General features: G+C 40.6%; 1 protein-coding gene across 1 annotated transcript in view; it reads left to right on the top strand.

Moving 5' to 3' along the window:
- Positions 1-839: 839 nt before the first annotated feature.
- LOC147690343 (potassium channel subfamily K member 1-like) overlaps positions 840-21299 on the top strand; it is a 144803-nt gene continuing 124343 nt past the window's right edge. The window contains exon 1 of the mRNA XM_086936671.1: positions 840-1212. Within this exon, the coding sequence (XP_086792797.1) occupies positions 900-1212 (313 nt within the window). The 5' untranslated portion in view covers positions 840-899. The remainder of the gene's footprint in view (positions 1213-21299) is intronic.

Below are 21299 nucleotides of genomic sequence, written 5' to 3'. Positions count from 1 at the left end.
ATATAGTGCTTATTACCCCTGAGGAGGCACTGAAATAATTTAAGTACCACTTTTTTTTCTTGTATAGTGCTACTCATCCCAAAGCAGAGTGTCAGAGTACTTTACATCACAACTACATATTAAAGTCGTGGCTTGTTATGCCATTTCCTATGATGTAAATTCCTGGGATGCCAGATGTAACGTCATGTGCCGTGATATCATGTGCCGTGATATCATGCGCCGTGATGTCATGCGCCGTGATGTCGCGCGCCGTGATGTCACTTACATACTGCCAATCTAGGTTAGTCACCCTACTTGTTTTTAGGACTTGTGCCCTGGAGTAATGCAATTACTAGGAGTAAGTATGCAGTGTTTCTCAAGCTGTGGATTTAAAGGGTTTCTATATCAGATGATGATCTAAGGTCAATTTGGAATGTTGCCTTGCTCCCAGGACGCTAAACCATTGATCCACATGCATTCCCACTCAACTAGCCGCTACCCCAGGAGACTGAATGAATGTTATCGCTGAGGTTTCCGAAAAGAATGCAAGGCCAGTCATATAATCATAAAAACATATTTTTTAAATAACACTTACTTCAGTATTTCTATAACGAACGGATTTTGGTGGAACACAACACGCTACACTCATAATACTGGCCTCAGGAGTAAGGACACTTTCATTGGCCTCGGTCGGATTTGAGTTAATGGTGCTGAAATTGCTCCAGTGTTTACATGCGAGCCTTAATTCATTCATGGACCTGATGTACGTGCACGTTAAATAGTCAAGCTTTGATTTATAGTCCTCACAGTACTAGACTCGGACCTTTTACTCCGCTTTGAAAAGATGGCGCCCTGAGAGGGGCGGGGCGGTCCTTGCGATACTAGCCAGGTGTGCAGAGGAGCGCGTTCCCGACAGAGCTATGGCCCCCAACCCTAGCCTGCTCTATTGCTTGATGCTGGTCGCCTACTGCTCGTTCCTGATGGTCGGGGCTTGGGTCTTCTCGCTGCTGGAGCAGCCTCGCGAGGACGAGGTGCGAAGCGCCCTGAGCGCTGCTCGCAGAGCCTTCCTCACCGAGCACGTCTGCGTCACCGAGGATGAACTGGAGCCATTCCTGGCGCAGGTGCTGGAGGCCCGCACCATGGGGGTGTCGGTGCTGCGCAACGTCACGAGCGGCGTGCAGTGGGACCTGGCCTCGTCACTCTTCTTCGTCAGCACCACGGTTACCACAATAGGTACAAGTAGGGCCGGGTAAAAGATGAATATACATAATTGTGCTCTCTTTTAGGGCAGACTTGTCCAAATAGGCAGCAACATAGGTAGTAGAAGGGTGTGAACTCTATTTACTTTATGTCCCAGAGTTCGCGAAATGAATGTCATCCGAATGAGAGGTCTGGACTTAAAATTATGGTTTCCAGTGTGTGCATAATGGAACGCTGATTGTGCATTGGAGTTCCACCCCCCCCCCCCCCCCCCGCACCTTGACAATTCTGAGGCATGCTGGGTTTTGCAGTCTTTTGGCACCTATCCTAAACTAACACAACTGATGTCAAGGACTCGGAATAAATGTGTCCCGAAGTGGGATGGATTGATCCCATGCGGTCGGTTTAGATGTTTGTTTGTCTTCAGCGTTCTGATACTTGTGGGCCGAAAGGTATATTGGCACAAGTCCAAATACCAGAATGCACAAGAATACAAATCCGTGTGGGTGGACTATTCGCAGCAGTCTGGACGCAATTTGAGAGCCCACTCGTTTATGAAGGATAGTCTGTGGCATAAAGCCAACGAACTGGGTAGTACGTGTTTTTTGTATTTTAGTAAGTTCTTCCCCATTTGAAGTAGGCAACACGTAAATTGGAGTAGTAACGCTTATTTCGTAATGTGTATTGTTCACAAACTTGCCACATTTTACAGTAGCCCAAGCAATTAAGAATTTCGTGCAGCTCTGTGTGTGATTACATGGTTTATGTGGGTGCTGCAGTGATCTATGTGCCCGCTGCTTCTGAAGCACGTAATCTAGTTTAGAGGATTAATGGTAAGAGCATACATGCCAAAAGACACGATTAAGGCGAGAGACTCACGATTTTTGAGGCGAAAAACAGGTTTATTTTTAGCTGCCTCGCACCTGAAATTGCCTCCACTTCAATAGAAGTCAATGGGGGACACATATTCTCTCGATTTTTATTTTTTGTTTTTGAATCTTTCCTGTTTTAAAAAGGTATGTAGGAGGTTGTGATGTAAGTATTAATGAAATACTGCTCATTCCTGTCCTTTCTGCCAGCGCACAAATTGGTCCCTAGGGCCAGCGCAGGCACCCTTGCACCATGGTGCAGATGTGTGCGGTGTTGGCAGTATTGTTTTTGTGCAGGAAGGGGCAACTTCCTGCACAAAAACAATAAGTGGAGCCATCTTGCTCTCTCCTATGTGTGGTGCATGCTGCAGCACACATGGAAAGAGGAAAAAAATAATTGAGGAGAAATAAAGGTATTTCTCTTTGTTACGCCGCCCCTGGGGAGGCGCACAATTTTGACACAATCCCAGGTTTACACATCCTTGTAAATCTGGTAATGTGTCAAAACCCATGGGTGTTGCGTGAAAACTGTTGTGAAGTAGCTGGTTGGGTCTTCCAGAGTGTAAAGCTGAGAGCACTCTAAGAAAGCCAGTTGCTCCTGGCTTCTTGGAGTGGATCGATACCAGGTTGTGGGCTGCAATAAATCATCGTGTACTGCAGTTGTTATGGTGTGGATGTCACTTCCTTCGCAACATTTGGGTGACGAGTGTATCAAGAAAGATATATGTGAAGCAGGGAGTTTTGCTACTGGTATTGTATTATCCCAGAGACATGATAAGAAGGAAAAAAACTGTAGCATTCGCTTCACGCACCTTGACTCAAGCAGAGAGGAATTATTCTGTAAATGAGAATGACATGCTCTAGTGGAGGCCTGGGGGAGGAATACTTTAGAGTGTATCTGAGATGAGTGCAGTTTGTATTAAAGCCTGATCACCAGCCATTGATTACAACTTTATGTGCGGATGGTGCTGGTGAAGGGTTGGCAAGACTGGCCTGATTGGCAGCAAGGTTGCAGGAATATTTGTTTACGGTAGAATTTGTACATGGATGGAACAATGTATAGGCTGACTGCCTTTCAAGAATGTCTTTGGATTGAGAAGTAGATAGTCCAGCTGTGAAAGTCTGGGTACCGAAGGAGCTGTAGCCTCTGTACAAGATGCTATACAAAGCTGTTTCAGCTGTTTCACTCGGTTGGATTGGATGGAAGGGATGAGGTCTGATGTGGTATTGATGGAGGTGATTACTATGATTCAAAGAGGAGTTGTGAGGGAGAGTACCATTTCTCTGTCAGCTGGGTCATTTCGTAAGGTGTTGAAGGAGTTGTCTATAAGTGGGCAGGACATAATCATGAGGGGTGATCAGTTTGTACCACAATAGGTTTGAGGTTTCGTGTGTTCAAGTTTATGCACGAGGGCCAAATGGGTCAAGGTTTGACCAGTAGTCAACTTAAAAAGGAATTTTGGTGGCCAGGACTTGATGATCAAGTCAAGATGTGGGTGAAAAAATGCAACATGTACAAAGATAGTGAAAATAAATTGAGAGCTGATAGTCGGAGAGTGGGTGGTCGCATTGAAGATCTTTGTGTACCTTGGCACATCATATGTTTAGATTTTATTGGTCACATGTCAGAGATGCCGTTGGAAATGAGATTTGCTGTAGAGGTGGTGGGTGTCAATTCCAGGTGGCTTATTGTGAACTTTATGAAGAATGTGATCACCAAAACCACTACAGCAATATTAGAAGACATTTTTGAAGAAGAGGGGGTTCCCTCTGTATTGCTTACAGACAACTGAGCATAATTGACGTCCCAACGAAATGGTTACATTTTTAGAGCAGTGTGGTGTCAGGCATTCTCGCACCTCTTTATAATCCCAAAGGTAATGTTGTTGCAGCGAGAGCCAACAGATTGGTCAAGGGCACCATTCAAATTGAAATTACCAATAAAGGTTGTATTTGGAAATTTGTTGCTGATATCATTTGGGCATATCACACAACTATTCATAGTGCCAAGAAGAAATGTCTCTTCTAACTAATGCAAGGACGTTTACCAGGAACAACATTGATACCCTCCTGGATAAAGGAGTGGATTGCGGCGGCTGGGGAGAGTTATGTGAAGGAAAAGGATTCCAAATGGGTAATTGAGTCAAGATAAGATCCGGAAGAGTGAAGGGAGAACTGTCCAAATTCAGAGGTCCTTTCTGTGTTGTTGGAGTGGGGAAGTTTTATGTGGTGTGGAAGGCGACGAGAGGTAGAATTTGAAGAATGTGGCATTGTACCAGCAAGGTGTGTGCGCGAGAGGTGAGGAAGAAGAACGGTGATCCAAGGTCATGTTAATGCAAGACAACGAGATTAACAGAAATCAGAGTGACAGTGGTAACAAAGTTACACATGATGATGTCAGGGGTTCACTAAGTTTGGGTGAGGTCAGAGTTCACAGGCCTCCTGCTTACCAGGAGAATTATACGAGAATGTAAGTGAGCAATGTGTGTTTTTCTTTACACGCATTCCTTCTCAGTGTAGGCCTACCTTTTCAGTATTAGCATTTTAGTTTCATTTATTTTTATGTTTAATGTTTTTTTAGGGAAAGGAGGGGTGTGTGTTGTGATGTAACTTCTTAGGTCTTCTAAAAGTAAGGCTGAAAGTATTCTAAGAAAGTCATTTGTTCTTGGAGTGGACCAACGCCAGGTTGCGTGCTGCAATAAATCATCTTGTACTACAATCGTTATGGTGTTGATGTCGCTTCCTTCACAACAAAAACCTACAGCAACGCCACCTTGATGTAGAGTAAGGCAACGCAGCACTTTGTGCTGACTTGCCTTACTATATATATCTGCGCCCACACAGGGTAGCTTTGCGCAGCCTCCTATGTGTGATTGAGAGGCCTGCGCCCCTTGAGTCAGAACAAGTGATGCTCCAGGGGCCCAGACCATATATAAATGAGGCCCATAGTATCTAGGAAAAGGTACATTTGTGAGATAGGGAATGCAGGAGAGGTTCCATGAAATATGTGATATCAGCACAGACTCTGGAAAGAGAGACCATGTGAGAAAGAGGTACTTAAAGAAAAGCACAGAAAGAGAGATGAGTAGCTCTGGAAGATAGGCTGGGTTAAAGAGGGCTGTGCGATAAGCACAAAAAACACTCGGCCTGTCCCAAACATTGGGGACTTTAAACGGTGTAAACGCTGATAACCACTGAATCCCACAAGTTGGGCAAAGTGGAAAAATAAAGCAGGAATTCACAATTATTTAGAAAAATGAAACTAGAGAATTGAGGTTATGAGTATTTGTAATTCGCGCATGTCACTTGGGAGTTTATCCTGATGCATAGAGAAGGTGGAGCTGCCCTGGCTCAGCCTTTTGAAAGAGATGGGTTTTAATTTTTGGGGTGATTCTAAGACTGTACTGGCTGCTCTAATGTGCAAGTGGATGTCATTCCAAGTTTTAGAAGCAAAGTACATGAAAGTGTGGCCGCCATATCTTGCTCCTCGGACAAGGGGGAAATAGACGTAAAATATCCCTGCAGAGGTAAGCTGTCTGGGTATGTGGAAGCTGATGTGGCTGTTCAGGTAGGTGGGTCCTTGGTTGTACATTGCTTTGTATGTGTGTCTGAGTAGTTTGGAAAGGGCATGTTTGCGAGTTGGGAGCCTATGAATTGGCAGGGTGTGAGAGTGCAGGTTGGGAGGGTGAGTGCGAGTCTTGCTGGTGCATTCTGGATGATTTGGTGTGTTGTGCGGAGATTTCGATGTCAAGTACATTACCATAGTCCAGCTTGCTGGTGATAATGGCTTGGGTGATTTTTTTGACAGGTGTTTAACAGAAGCCATCTTAAAATGTCCTTAGGAGTTTGAGGGTGTGAAAGTAGAAGATGATCAATTTTGACATGGCTGGACATTGAGATTTAGTTCTCGATCATGATCCTTAGATTTCTAGGTTGACTCGACAGAGGGGGGGTGGGGGTCCTAATTCCGAGAGGCACGAGGCTGAGAACTAGAGTGACATGTCGTGCCCGAAGAGTACCACCTCCATCCCTCCGTCTTGTCGGAGGTGATCTTCATGCAGTTGGTCTTCATCCAATGGGTGACTTCTGACATGCAGTCAACTAATTTTGTTTGGATGCTGGAGGTGTCTTCGGAGAGGATGAGCTGGGTGTTGGATCTTGTTAATTGATGAATATTTTGTCTCTTGGAGGAGTTTCAAAGAGGGTTTAATTGGAATATTTCATGATATATTAAATTAAGGAGGCTCTGGAGCTAATCTCAAAACAGACAAAAAAAATGCCAGTTTCAGCTGTATATTAGGGAGCCCATCTCCTTCCATGAGGCAATTGGTCACCATGCTTAAAAGATGTGGGGTGTTAGTAACTTCTTTATTCTGTTAAAAGGATGACCATAAAAGAGACCTCAAATCTAACATTCAATGTAATACAACAATATTGAATATATTGTACAGAAAGGCAAGCAACAAGGAGACCATAAGGTGTACAGATGTGATAAAACAAATATCCAAAATGCAACTTAAGTTCGCACATAACCGGAGGGCCAGATGGCAGATGAGTATTGCCGACCTGAAGTGCAAATAGTTATCAGGGGATATCATTCTCTGGCATTCTAGCAGTATGAAATACATTAATGAGTGGGAGACCTCGGGGATGGATTAAGCCAGACCTCCTGAAGTTTAAAATGTACTCCTTTAAAAGTACCCTACTTTCACACAGGTATGAACATCTTAGAGCATTAAAAGATACAACATGGTAGGCCTCACTTGTTTAAATTTTAAAACCTTTAAAATCAGTATTAAAAATATTTTCCTTGGGAAAGTAAAAAGCGGGCAGAATAGGATAAAATGGACAGCAGTCTGAGCCGAAGTTTTGTCACACACTCAGTATCCCAGAGAACGATGGGTGACCCAACTAAGCTAATTAATTGCACAAAAAAGGTTCAGTCTGAACCTAGTCGAGCTGACGATGATACACATTAATCACCCATGTCAAATATGGCTCAGTGGAAAACACAGTTTTTGACAAGCAATGAACAAAGGCAGCAGGTTTCAACAATTGATTGTCTTCCATTACATCCATAGTGCGAGTTAAAAAGTTGTTTTTCATTCAAATATAATCCGCCTTGGTTATCCTGTTAAGACATGAAAACAAGTTCGGACGACCCAGTATGGTGAATACTTGGCTCAGGAAATTGTTCTAACATTGTCCAGAGTGAGATTGTCCATTATGATCAATCTATTCAAGGTTGGCTCACTCTTATACCAAACTGAATCCCCTGTAACAATGGTCTTAATCTAATGGTGTCTGAAATATGTTTGAGGCCCAACTCCTCATGAATAACATGTTTTGAGGGGCTTTATGGGACAACCAATAGGTGTCCTGCAAACCTATTTTCCTAGACCTGAATAGCACTGCAATCCTGAAACCCCCAATTATCACTGCTGTAGCAAGTAGCGGACACACATATGGCATTGTAGATGTGAAGGAGGGCCTTTATAGGTTTCCTACCCAGCCTAGCGGTGAAATCCAAAGCTGACCCCAGGAGCGTGCTAACACAAGTCTCTTTTTGTAAGCGAGGAGTGGACCCTATGTATTTCTGTCATCGAGCAGCAAGCCCAAATTTATTAAAAGTATGTGTTTCCTTAATCTTGGATTTATTACAAAAATGGGCTTTATGCTTGGTAGGTTTAGAACCAATGACCATTACAAAGGATTTTGTGTTCATGGACCAGTTTAAATCAACCATAAATTCAGTGAAGGGTGAAGTGAGTGGCATCCTAAAGCAGTCCTTGACATGAGGGCAGCATCATCTGCATATAGCAGAACTGGCAATGGATGGATGTCTACGCGGGGTGCATCACATTGTTTTTCCAACAGTGCCTCCTCTAAGTGTTTGATATAGATGGTAAATAAAAAAGTGATCAGGAACCACCCCAAGAGTTATAGAGAATGACTTAGTGCAAGAGCTGTCTACCCCAAACGTCAGACGCAGCCATGTCACTGCGGATGTCCCCCAGAAAGGAAAGCCAAACTGGGTCCACTTCTAGGGACAACAACATTAAACAAAACTTGGAGCGATTCGACCAGTCCAATGTGGATGTAGCGTCTGTAAGCTAAAAAAAAAAAAGTGCCCTTTTGAGCCACGGTGTACTTCTGAATGAATAAATGCAAGTTCAAGCTTGGACTGATCGTGCTTAAGCCAGGCCTGAACCTGTACTGCAAATCGAAGATTGTTTTTCTCCTTTGCCCACAAGCGCAGCCTTTCAAAGATCACTATAAAGAGGTGGTTTCAGGTAAATGTTTAGGATTAATATCACAATGCTGCAGTACCTTATAATACATGCAGCAACAGCCACCTCCCTGTCCAACTGTCACCCACCAGATTCCACTGAGCACTCCATTCCTTGATCATTCTATAATGCAACCATGGTACCCTTACATTCCATATCATGTTAAGACTCAACATATCTTTCCCCTTCTAACATGAACAAAAACCCAACACACCTTTTCTCTGTATAATATGAACCAAGCATAAGATTTCTAATATAACAAACCTGCAAGAACAAAAATGTAAAATAGGATAGGACAACTCATGACATCAAATGATATGCAATTTGTAAGCATTGTATTAGGCAACCAAAATAAGGTGGAGACAAAAATATATGGATAATCCTACAATATGGATGTAATTTCAGTTTATCTGTTTTTTTAATTAATCAAGAATATAGTCACGTAATCAATTTGGCATTTTCCTTACTCTTTCTGACCATTTGCATCTTTTATCTTCCCCGTTGTTGCCCTCTTTAGATTCCATTGACAATGGAATATATTGTGTCACCTTTGTCATCATTCATCATCACCGCCTTCTCAAATCTCCTTCCTGACACACAGAGAATTCCTACTGACCATTGAATGATCTAATGCTAATTTGCCTTTATTCCATCACTTACCATCCTCGAGGTGCAACATAGAAGAAGCAGAAGGGGCGAATATTTCTCCTGAAAAGATAGCAGCGAAAAGCTGCCATACATTTAACCAACACTCTGGTTACTACACGGATGAAGATTTCCTAATACGTACAATATCCCCACAAGAACCCCTTTGAGGGTTGGAATTATCACCTCAAAAAATAACGAACTACATTTTGGAGAATAGCTTCGAAAAAGTTGTGGGTTACATTCCCTTAAACGACGAAACACGTGTCGGCTGTGACGTCTCCAGAAATAAACACCAACCAACCCTGAATAAAAGGAATGAAAATTATTTTGATTGTGTGTGAAATGTATGGTGGAAACACATGTATATATTTGCAATAGTGTATACAAAATGTGTGCTAAGGAGTATCCAGTATCTTGTGGCTTTTGCCTAACTAGAAGAAGGAAAGTGGTTCTCTTCTCCTTGTAGCACCGTTGAAAAGTTATAAAATTGGTTACCTTTAACTAGGAAAAGTGCACATTCCTCTGCGGCGCCAACACCTAGTAAAATTACCACTATCCTAGCAGTACAAAAGTCATCCTCAAGGTTCACCACACTTTCTTTCACCTCTATCACATTCTTAGGAGTGGAAAATATGGAATCTCCTTCAGGCACAATTCTGGAGATCTTAATTCTCACATAATCTCTTACAAATACTTTAGATCTTTTATCACTCTTGTTCACATATTTAGCCTGTGCATGTAACCTTTTATTCCCTACTTCCGCCACCTTGTGCTTGTATATTTGAAATTCACACACCCATGACCGTATCACCTTTAAAGTTGGTACCCTTCCTTTTAATAACACAAAAGATACTTTAGTGTCCGCATTAGGTGTGGTGCGCACGGCCCATAAGTTTCCTTAATTCTACCATACAATCAAACTCATGGATTTTAACCCATTGTAACGTTCTCAATAATTACTCAATTGAATTTCTCAATAAGAACATTGCTCCTAGGATGATAAAAGACTGTTCTTGTGTGTTAACACCTAAAAACATTTTTAAAAACCTACAAATCGCCCAGAAGTAAATTGGCACCCATTGTCAGTCAGTATGTCATCAGGAATCCCCAAAAGCAGATTCTAAAAAATTATATCTTCTTCTGACTATTGAGTACTTTCACAAATTTCACTCCAGGCCAGCTGCTAGAAATATCCATAATAACTATACCAAACTCTGGTACATATCCTGATATTATCATTAGACCTATTATGTCAATTGCCAATTTGCTCCATGCTTATTTAGGGACCCTTACATGGGACTAGGAACAGTTACTTGAGATGTGTCACTTATCGTACAATTCATGCAGTCCCTCACATAATTTTCTAAGTTCTTGTCTAACCCAGGCCACCAAACGTTTTCACGGATCCTCCATTTCATGGCACACATTCCTTTATATGCCCCTCATGAGCCAAAGTTAACAGTTTGTTCCTTATCCCTTGATGCACCACTAAAAGATCTAAATGTAATAATATTCCATTCACAATGAATAATTACTCAAAATCATGCTCAAATACTTTTCAAGATTTATCTTCTGATTTCCACTTAGATCACTCCTGTAGAATATCTTTCTTCACCTCACACATTTCCTTGTCATCATCACTTGTTGCCATCCATTCCTCATGTGACCTGGCACCCGCTGAGTGACTCAACTGTGCACACCACATCCTCTTCACCATCCCATACATCTCCTTACTCCTTATCTTGCCCACAGATTGGCATGCAGGACATACATTGAGCTAACACATTCTTGCCTCCAAGAACATATTCAATTCGATAATTGCACTCATGAAGCCTATACTGTCACTTGGCAAACCTAGGCGTGGTTTTCCCCCCTCCGTTGTTAGTAAACAGTTGCACCAGTGGGTTGTAATCAACCCGTACAGTGAAATGAGTTTCCCATAAATAAGGTTTGAAGTGAGCAATGCCCCACCAGCATGCTAATGCCTCCCTTTCTATCACTGAATAAAATGATTCCTCACCTCTCGACTTCTTGCTGCAAATGCACAACTTCATCTCTGTCCCTGCTGCATTACATGAAGACTGCTCCCAAACCTTTCTGACTAGCATCAATCATGATTATGGTTTCGTCTTGTGTATTTAAAGGTTTCAAAGGAAGGGCAGGTCTTACTTCGTTTTAAACAATATTAAATTCCTGTACACACAGTTTACACAATTCAAATCTAAAATTCCTTTTCTAAAGCTTCCTCATAATATATGTCTTTCCAGCACAATTGGGGACAAACCTTGTATAAAATTCAATTAACCCCATAAAAGATTGTAGCTTGTCCTTGTTTTCTGGAGCAATGAAATCTTCTATAGCCTTGACTAGACTAGCTTTTGGCCTGACCCTCTTGTTTGACAACTGATAACCCACATAATCAATAGCAGGGGTGCTGAATTGGAACTACCCCCCTAACTTCACTCCCCTGCTTTTAAGAATGGACAGTACTTGATGTAACCTTTCGTCATGCTGCACTTCGTCTTACCAAGACTAAAACATCGTCTTGGAATGCAATAACACCTTCTATCTCCTTAAACAGACCTTCACCACTCTTTGAAATACAGGCAAAGCTGATGCTAACCCAAAAGGCATGTGTTTGCATTCATACAAACATTCTGGGGTTATAAAGGCAGTGTAATAACATGATTCAGGGTGCCGATACATTTGATCATATGCTGAAAGCATGTCAAGCAAACTGAAAATGTTACCACCCCCAGAGTAGAAAAATATCTGTGATATTTGGGAAGGGATAACAACCAAAAACTGATCATTCAAGTGTGAGATCCACACACATGGGAATGGAACCATTAGACTTCCGAGCTAAAACGATAGGAGCTACCCAATCGGAACTCTAAATGGATTTGATGACACCCTGACTACACAATTTGTGCAGTTCTTTTTTGAGTTCTGGACGTAGAGATAAAGGTACTCTCCGAACTTTATGTACTGCAGGCTGAGCACCCTCCATTATTCTTATTTTATGCATGAAACCCTTTAAAAAAGCTCGGTTTTCTTGGACAACTCCTGGGTACCCTTCCACTGGCTCTTCTTTATAGCTGAAATGTGAACATATTCCTTTCTTAGGATAACTTGATCCGCATTATTAGGATCCAGTATTATGCTCAAATTCTTTTGATTATGCCACCCTAATAACCAGAATCGTCTTTATCCACCTAAACTACATCTTGAGGTTTGTTGTTTTTGAAATCCAATTCCACCTCAGACTTACCCACCACCTCGATGGGTTTGCCACCGTAACCAACAGGGAAAATTACTGATATATTCAACTGAGTTCCGCATTCACAAACATTTTCTCTCCACTTCTTTTCACTTAATAAAGTGACTGGAAAACCCTAATCTGCCATCACTTTTACATCTACTACATTTATCCTTAATTTACATGAGGGTCTCTAGTAAATTTAACGATGCTCCACTGAGCTCCTGATTTATATTATTTTCCTCTAAAACTGCCTCTTTGATAGTTAAAATCTCACTTTCATCACTCGTGGATTGATCATTCTCACTCTAATTACTTTGGTTCAACCCTGTGAACTGTGCTGGAGTGGGAAGTGAGTGTTGATCTACACATTGAGGTAAAATGCCCTGTCCCCATGCAATTAGCACAGGTACACTCTTTGGCTGGACATATTCTAGCATTTCCTAGAGACGTGCTTCTGCATTTGTAACATTCTAATTGTTTGTACAGTTGTTTCTTGTACACTTACTCCATTTTGGGAGACGTTTTCATCATCTCATCCTTTTTTTCCCTTTCTTATATTTACTTTTAATAGCTAATACACTCTGAGACTGCTACTTGGAATCTGACTCAGTCATCTGGTCCATGTTTAAAGTTTTACTTTCAATTCTAGTTGCAGTCTGTATGACTTTCTGCAATGTCAAATTAGGTGTCGACAGTAGTGCCTTTTATACTTTCTTGCTGGTTTTTTTCTCCACTAACTGGTCTCTGATCATTTCTTCCTTTTTTTATTATTTTTACTCTCGGAAGACTGCTAAAATTCTCAAAGCTCCTATAAAACTTGTTGCAGTTTCTCCGGCCATTTGTACTCTTCTCTAAAATTTATGGCTTTTCATTATAACATTTTTACTGGCTTTGAACCTTCTGTCTAAAGATTTTATAGCGGACTCCTACTCGTCTACACCTCGAACACCAATAATCATTCGCATAATCCAAAAGAACAGATTCTCTTGGAATATGCTTCAAAATCTTCCGACCATCTGGACCTAAACAATATTTAAGAATGGCAATTGTTTTCTTATGTGTGAATGATCCTTTTTCTAATGCCTCTCAATATACTTCAAACCCTTCTTTCCATTGTTCCCAATAAGGCTCAGGAGTTGCTGGGTTGGGAGAAAAAGGAGGTGGTACAATTGACTGTTGCATGTCCAGAGCAGAAGAAACAGACTACACCTGCACTGAAATGCCTGCAGTGTTCTGAATGCAGGACACAACCAATGCACCAAGCCCACTACAAAACTCAATCCAGCTGTTATGATGCACTCAACAGAAGCAGGATATGTATTGCTATTGATATTCGCAAAGGTGTGTGAATCACCAGATTGTCTGTGTGGAAATGGTGAGAGCATCACCTAAATAATTTAAGAAACAGTTGGTAAGCAGGCAATGTAGAAGAGTCACTGATGCACAGAGCTACACCAAGTTAGGTGATACCAAAAGACAGAACATGGTCAATAAATAGCTGAGATTGCTTTGCTGTGCAGTGTGCACATCGTCGATAAACTCTCTGTACTTCCATAATGCATGCACGATTAGTAGAACCCCAATCCAAAATGGTGCTCAAATAGCGTGAGTTGCAATACACTTGCGGGCCAAACCAGAATGGCCGAACGTACCGCTGCTCCAGTCTACACTTGCAGCCCAATCCAGGATGGCTGCACCTAATGCGGCTCACTTCTACAAGTAACGTTGCTCACGTCGGAAGACAACTAATAAGGCCAGTGCTTGTGTGCATGTGAAACATTGGGCTCAGAAATGTCACTAAAAAGGCACATTACCTTGAAATAAACTTCTCCTTTTCCAGTGGTAGGATCCCAAGGTAAAGAGAGGACCCCACATACAAAGTAGCTGCTTCTTTGGGAAAGACTTGCTGTAAGAGATGGCCGCCTGACTGCTCCGGTCAAGCGAATGCCAGAATAACGCATGGCACCACCTCTGTCCTGCTGTGCGTTGGACTTATTAACTCACATGAAACAACTGCATGCCAGCCCTACCTAAAAGCAGGGCGGGGAAGGCAGGCTCTACAAAATGTCATGATGGTGAGGCTCTGAACGTTGCCAATACAAGATTATAGATCGCACTGGAAAAATTGGTCGTTAAGTGGAACTAGATGTTGTTTGTGCCAATACCACTCGGAATTTGCGGAGCATGTCATTTGCTGTTGCCCAGCTTTGCTGTCCCCAAGGCGTTTGTATTTAAGAACCATGTTCATTCAAAACGGCGTAAAAACATGCAAGGAGGCCCTGAGGCATATCTACACCACCACAGTGCCAATGGAGCTCGCACGAATTGAGAAGTTTTATGCGGTTGCTGGAATGACTTTACGATCAGCCCGAGAATTGATAGTAAAATAATTTATAATTCATGGAATACCAGCACTCGCATTTGCACAGCATCGCATTTTTTATATTTTTATTGTTTACACTAACTTTAATCAGTAGCAGGACATTTAACATTCTGAGAGGGGCACAGCTAAACATTCAACATCCAAATGTAAGTTATTATGACATCAACTAGTATGCCTATGCACTCCTACCTCTTAGCCCTTCTTGGTGACGTTACTTCGTACACCTCCTGCATGTGTTTTAATTCTAAATGTAACCATGCTTATGTTCTGGTGACCATGATAGCATCTGTGCTACTTAACCCCCCCCCTTTAGATGTTATCTACCTATTTTTACCCTTTTTTAAATTTGTATCTATTTGCTCTGCTTTGTAAAGGATTTTAAGTAATCATACAATAAACATTTATTGTTTTTGCTGTGCATCTGGAACCACTTTTTCACCAATATAAAGCGGTGGTTTCAGGTAAATGTTTATTTAAAATTAATAACATAATACAGCAGGACCGTAAATTACATGCAGCAACAGTCACCTTCCAGTCCAACTGTCACCCACCAGATTCCACTGACCACTACATTTCTTGACCACCATTCTGTGACCATGGTAACCTTACAATCCGTACCATGTTAAGACCCAAAAGTCATCTGGCCCAGCACAGTTGTTGCAATCAAGGATATGGGCCTGTAACATCTTTGGTCAGCCATGTCACCGTTTTAAATATTTGGTACAATGATGGAATGAGACCATGAGCAAGGGGCACCCAAGGACACAACCGCGTTTGGAACCTTGGTCAGCAAAGGGGCCCAAATGACATCTCTCCTGAAGAGATCTGCAGGGACTCAGTCAGGGTCCAAAGCTTTATCATCAGCTAATTGCCCAATCACACTTGCAACGTCATCGATGGAGAAAGAGACTGGGATCACCCAGCTCCTTCGTTTCAGCAGATTGAGTTACAGACTCACTCCCATCCTCACAGGAATATATATGAGAGAAATTATTGTACCTCTTAACGCCACCAATTACTGTGGTCAAAGTTGGGGCATCCTCAGCTGCTAGGAAAGGGTGATTCAAAACTCTCTAGAAAGTGGCATTATTATTAAGGACGCTAACTCTCAATAGCTGTTCGCAAATGTCGTTCTTAAGACACTCTTTTCTCTCTTGAGTGACCTTTTTATCAGATGCTTGCAAATGTTTGACCTCTACTCTATCGCTAGGAGAAAATGTTATGGCCTTCATTAGGTCACGGTGACCTTTGGAACAGGGCTCCTCAAACCATCGCTCACCCCTAGGAGTAATGGGACCTCAGCTATGGACAGTGAGAGCAAACCTGTCACTATTTCAAATTGTTGACAAAGCATTTAGAACAACTCTGGGAGCTGAATCGGTATTAAGGCAGCTCCTAACTCATTGCTCATCCGCTAAAATATGTTTCAGCAGAACCCCTCCGGGATCACTTTTGTCCACTTCAAATGCCTACCCTGGCCCACAGAAACAAGGAGATTAGTAGGAGGAGCTGACCTAAATAGCCTCCGACATTGAGACTTTGGCAATAACACTAGGAGTTGAGGTTGCTCGAACCAGACCACAAAGTCTGGTAATCCACTAAAGAGTTTAAAAGAGGGGAGGAGATCAAAATATAACCCACAATCGATTCAAAACCTCTGCCAACATAGTGGAATCCACCTGAATGCTAGGTATGATCAAATTCAAAGATTGAATTAATTTGCCTGATCCCCTCGGGTGATGTGTTAGAAAGTGGGAAATTAAGAAGTCGTCTTCCTGAAACATCTGACAATCCTTTTGCCAAGGCTGGTTGTTAAAATCACCCAAGACCACAAAAAAGATATAAGCGATGGAACTTAGACAGGGAACCCAAAAGAGAGTCTTGTATTTCTCTATAAGCAAGTCCAAAGAGGTAATGACACCTGGGTGAGAGTTGTGTCCATTTGAATTCTAAATGTTTAGAATCAATAAGTTTGATTTGTCAGGAAAGGTGAGTAACATTGCCCCTATATAAGAAGAATTGGTCTCCACCTCAACCATTGAAAAATTCAGGGACAGAGATATTAAGGTACACAGCCCCACCTTGGCTGGACCCAAGGATAACGGTATGGCTGGATGAAAATAAAATGGACAAAACTGTCTAAGAGAGGTGCTCTCCTGCCATATTAGATTTCCTGAAAGGCAGCATATGATGTGGCCTACTAAAATGTAGCCATTCTCCTTAAGCCCTGCTACATTCTATGGAAACAAAACTAAGCTGGCCACAGAATCAGGCTCTGAAGAGAGACTGTCATCCTCCCTTTCAGTACCAAATTTACACCACAATCAATGGGGGGTTAGTCAGTCCACCACCTCAAGTGTATCATAATGTGGGTAGTTTTCACACAGTTTACTCTCCTTTATGCTGTATAAGGATTATTCTAGTCATGTCCCCAGGCAGATTCAAAGTTCAGCAACAAGATCTCTTAACTAAGGAGAGGCATGAGCGTTTTCATGAGGGTAATTGGCTCAGTGCATAATCTTGAAACTGGTAAAGAAATTATGTAGGCCAGTCAAACAGTTTATGGTTAGCAAAACTTTAATCATCAATACGAAAGACACCATGGTACAACTTCAGTTTAATAATTTTCCCTTTTAACTCTGGAGGGGAAAAAACGATTAAACCCACCAGAATTAAAAAAAAAATTCGGTGATAACCTACATACACAGAAATTGGCTTGATTTGTGCTACTTTACCTCTTCCTAGACCTAAAGTGATATACATCCTGAACAAGGCCAAATGAGAATAACTAATTCACACTTTCCACTTGGCTTCTTTTTGGCTTGCAGTTGTATAGATCCTCAATTTAGTTGGGCTGCAGTGACCACTAGCCATCTCCTGCAAACAGCACAGCAGCAGCAACTGCCTCGGGTACAACCTCTTCATTTGTTATCGCATTGGATAGATTTTGACGGAAATAGGTCTTGTAGTAAATCAATTATATAAGATATATAGCCGGTTTCGCTACTATGACTTTAGACTTGCATTTAAAATTATATTTGTGCATCCTCACTTAGCCATTGTAGCTTCAAAATCCTCCGGCAGCTAAAGGCACATAAAATGTTGCAGGCAATATGTACCAAAGCTGTTTTTATTTGGAAAGGATAAAGTTCCTTAATAAAAGATAGTTGTATTTTCAAATCAAATGTTATAGCTTTAATTGCTTTACATCAAGCAACATCAATAATGGGATTATCAAACTCCAATAATTCTGGAATTATATTACTGTCTCGGATCAACTGAATAAGCACAACTAGAACAATCCCCAAAATACCTGAAAAATAAGTGGGGCCTCTGGCTAGTTGGACATTTGTTTACGCTATTAGCAGATTTCCATTTAAACAGTGTAGTGCAAAATGATGCCCCTCCCCCCCGCAGAATGTCTATGGGTCCCCTGGTCAACCATATATTACAGATATTACTTGACCTTGAGCGCAATGAAGGGTTTAGGGCCCCCTGGATGTTTGCCGTCAGCTGCACTGGCTTGTGTTATGCCTCTGGACTATTTTTCGGAAGTGTCTTGTCACATGTAGCTTCTAGGTGTAAGGTATTTATGATTTCTTTCTATAATTAAGAAGTGTAATGTTTTGAAAAGTGTGGTAGTTTAATGTGACTAAACTGTGAGACAAGAGTAAATGTTCCTACCATTTTTTAATTTGTAACCAATTTTTATTTTTACCAAATGCATCATTTACCTCATACTTGCTTAGAAAATACTCATCTGACACAGTTACTTATTGTGTGGAAGCAAGGGAACACTAAGTAGCTGTCGTGGGCCTGGAGTAAAGGTTTAGTTTAGTGTTTTAAAAAATATATATATTTCTTGCAGCAGACTGCAAAACAGTGAAAAGGATGAATATGTTATCTATTAATTCGTTCATACAGCAAACAATATGCTGTATAGTAGGCTTATTACTATATGAAAAGAGAGGCTTCTTTTCCGTTCTTTCATTTTATAGAGCGTAAGAGTGTGGATAAACTACGTATTAAGGTGGGTAATTGTTTATTTCCTCATTTCCTAAGTATACTTGAAGAGTCCCTCTTATATTTGGTATTTGGCGCTCTATTTTATATGTTATGTTTGCCTCCCTCCACCATTTGTGAAAGGCATGTGCTAGATTATATTTCCATTTCTTTGCAATGAATAGTTGGGTGGTTGATAAAAACATAGACAAGCCGATTGTCTACATTGATGTCAAGTAGAATACTGCTGGGAAGCTACTTCAACTTGTCCCAATTGAATTTCATCTAGCTTTTGAGAAATGGTGATCAAGAATTCTTTCCAACTTTGGCAATTGGAGAACAGATGCATTGCATTGGTTGGTGTTCAGCGGCATCTGGGCAGGATTGAATTTGATTGTGACATTTGGAAAGTGTAATATAACCTTTGTAAAGTGGGTTGTATATATGGCTACTGTAGTCTAGTGGATGTATTAGTTTTATTGTTCCTAGTGCTTAGATTCATAATTTGAATTTTGTATAATAAGCTCTGATAGCCAAGTAGTCCATTTCTCAGCCCAATGTAATGCATTGTTTGGTTTGAGTTCAACAAAATAGGTATATAAATCTGTGATAGTCGGGGACGTATCACCATATATCATTTTCAAAAAGTTGTTCTTATGCAAGGGAAGAGTAAAATTACTTTTAATCTACTAAAGCAAGGATCTGATCTGTAAATATCAGAAAACTCATTGTGATGCAAATGGCATTTGTTCTGGAATACCTAGAAGGACTTCAGGATGACGATATCAAATACATTATTCATTTGCTAACCACTAAATCAAGCAATTTGTGGAAGTAAAAATATTTAGAGATTCTTGGTTGTTCAAGAAAGGACTGTGTAAGGGTATGTAGGGAATCTTTAGATACTGTTTAACTTTGTGCCACATCTTTCCTAACCTACCAACCGTTTTAAGTAAAAAAAAAAACACATTTTGGATCACCATATCTCCGACTACAATATTTAAAATTGCTGTTTAATTAGTATGTAATCCATGTTAGTTGAATACATGAATCTTAAGCAATTTGCTCATACTTGCCGAGTAATTTAATGTAACCTACAGTCTTTGAAGGACCAATTACCTATAAAAATGGGCATCTTAGTTGTTTTATTGAGCTGTGGGCCACTTTGCCTTGCCATATAAATCTAGAGATAACATTTTAAAGTATTAAAGTAGGCAGCTGGAATATAGAGGGGTAATGCACGAAAAAAGGTATAGCATTTTGGGAAGTACATTCCAGATCGATACGGCTATGGTGGTAGTTTTTCTCCATTTTTCTAGCTGGGGTTTGGTTAGCTTGAGTAGTTTGGAATATCAGGCAATAGTTATAACTTAGGTTCAGCCATAACACCTAGATGTCTACAGCAACCCTTGCCATGATTTGTTTAATTGATGTTGAGTGTGTAACTCAATAATTGCCAAATTTTTATGTGGGTTGTTCAGTATCATCCATAAATGGAGTTAGTGTATGTACATAAATAGCAACAACATCCGCATTTACCACTAGAGATGAGGATATTTTTAAATTAGGAATTAAGGTAGCCATGACTGAAGTGGTCTTGTATATGGTTCTGTATATAAGTGCATCAAGGAACGATGAGAGAGGGAAGCCTTGGCTAGTTCTAGAGTAGGTGTTACCATATATGCGTTTGGAATTGAGTGATATACTGTTTGAATGAACTTAATGAAGTCTAGGTGGATTTTGAACGTACCTCCAAAAGAAATTCCAAGGAAACTTAATTGAAGACTTTTTTAGTATCTAGCAGTCGGATAGTGAGTGGCTCATGATGTTGGTTTATTTATTAAGTCAATAGCAAAATTATGATGTTGGTCTATTTATTTATTAAGTCAATAGCAAAATGAATGTGGTTGGATGGTGTTTTTACCTGGTATAAGACCAAGTTGTACATCAGTGGTGAGTGATAGATAGGATGATACTGTTCGTTCTTTTAGGTAACATTTTAGTACACATTTTAGAGAGATTTTGGATGGTAAGATCTACAATTAAGTGGGTCTCTCTTTTTTTAAAATTTATTTTAAATGTATTTTTCTTCTCAAAGGCAGCTATTATGGCTTCCACCCAGGAGCGCAAGTGTGTTTATTTTGTCTTTTATTCCCTCCTTTTTGTTTAGTACCTTGTGATTGAATGAAGCAGCTAAGTATATCAATATTGTAAAGGCTTGTGATGGAATGTAATCTGGTCTGGCAACCTTACCAGATGGCATATTAAGCATGCCAGTTTTAACTTCTATTTTGAAGAATTCAGCTATTAAAATAGTTCTTATTTTCATTTATCACAGGTAAGTGTATCTCCTTAAAGTATTTGCCACTATGAGAGACATTGTATTCAACGTTACTGTGTTAGAGATTAGAGTAATAATATTTAAATACAAATAGCATTTCGTGTTGATTTATTTGACCTTACCAGTTTCATCTCCAAGAGCAGATATTATTTCCAAACATTTCTCTTAGTCCAAAAGCCTAAGATATAAGTTGAAACATTTTCTGGGCTCCGGAAAAAACTCTTGTTTATAAGTGGTGAAATTTCTACCTTCTGCCAGTAAAAACAGACTGTTGAGTTGACAGAATACATAAGATGGCAGATTTCATTAGTTCAGTTCTATCTAA

This window comes from Lissotriton vulgaris, chromosome 9 (assembly GCF_964263255.1).
Source record: "Lissotriton vulgaris chromosome 9, aLisVul1.2, whole genome shotgun sequence".
Lineage (NCBI taxonomy): Eukaryota > Metazoa > Chordata > Amphibia > Caudata > Salamandridae > Lissotriton > Lissotriton vulgaris.
The sequence above is the reverse complement of the archived record's forward strand: the minus strand, read 5'-3'. Positions and strand labels throughout refer to the sequence as shown.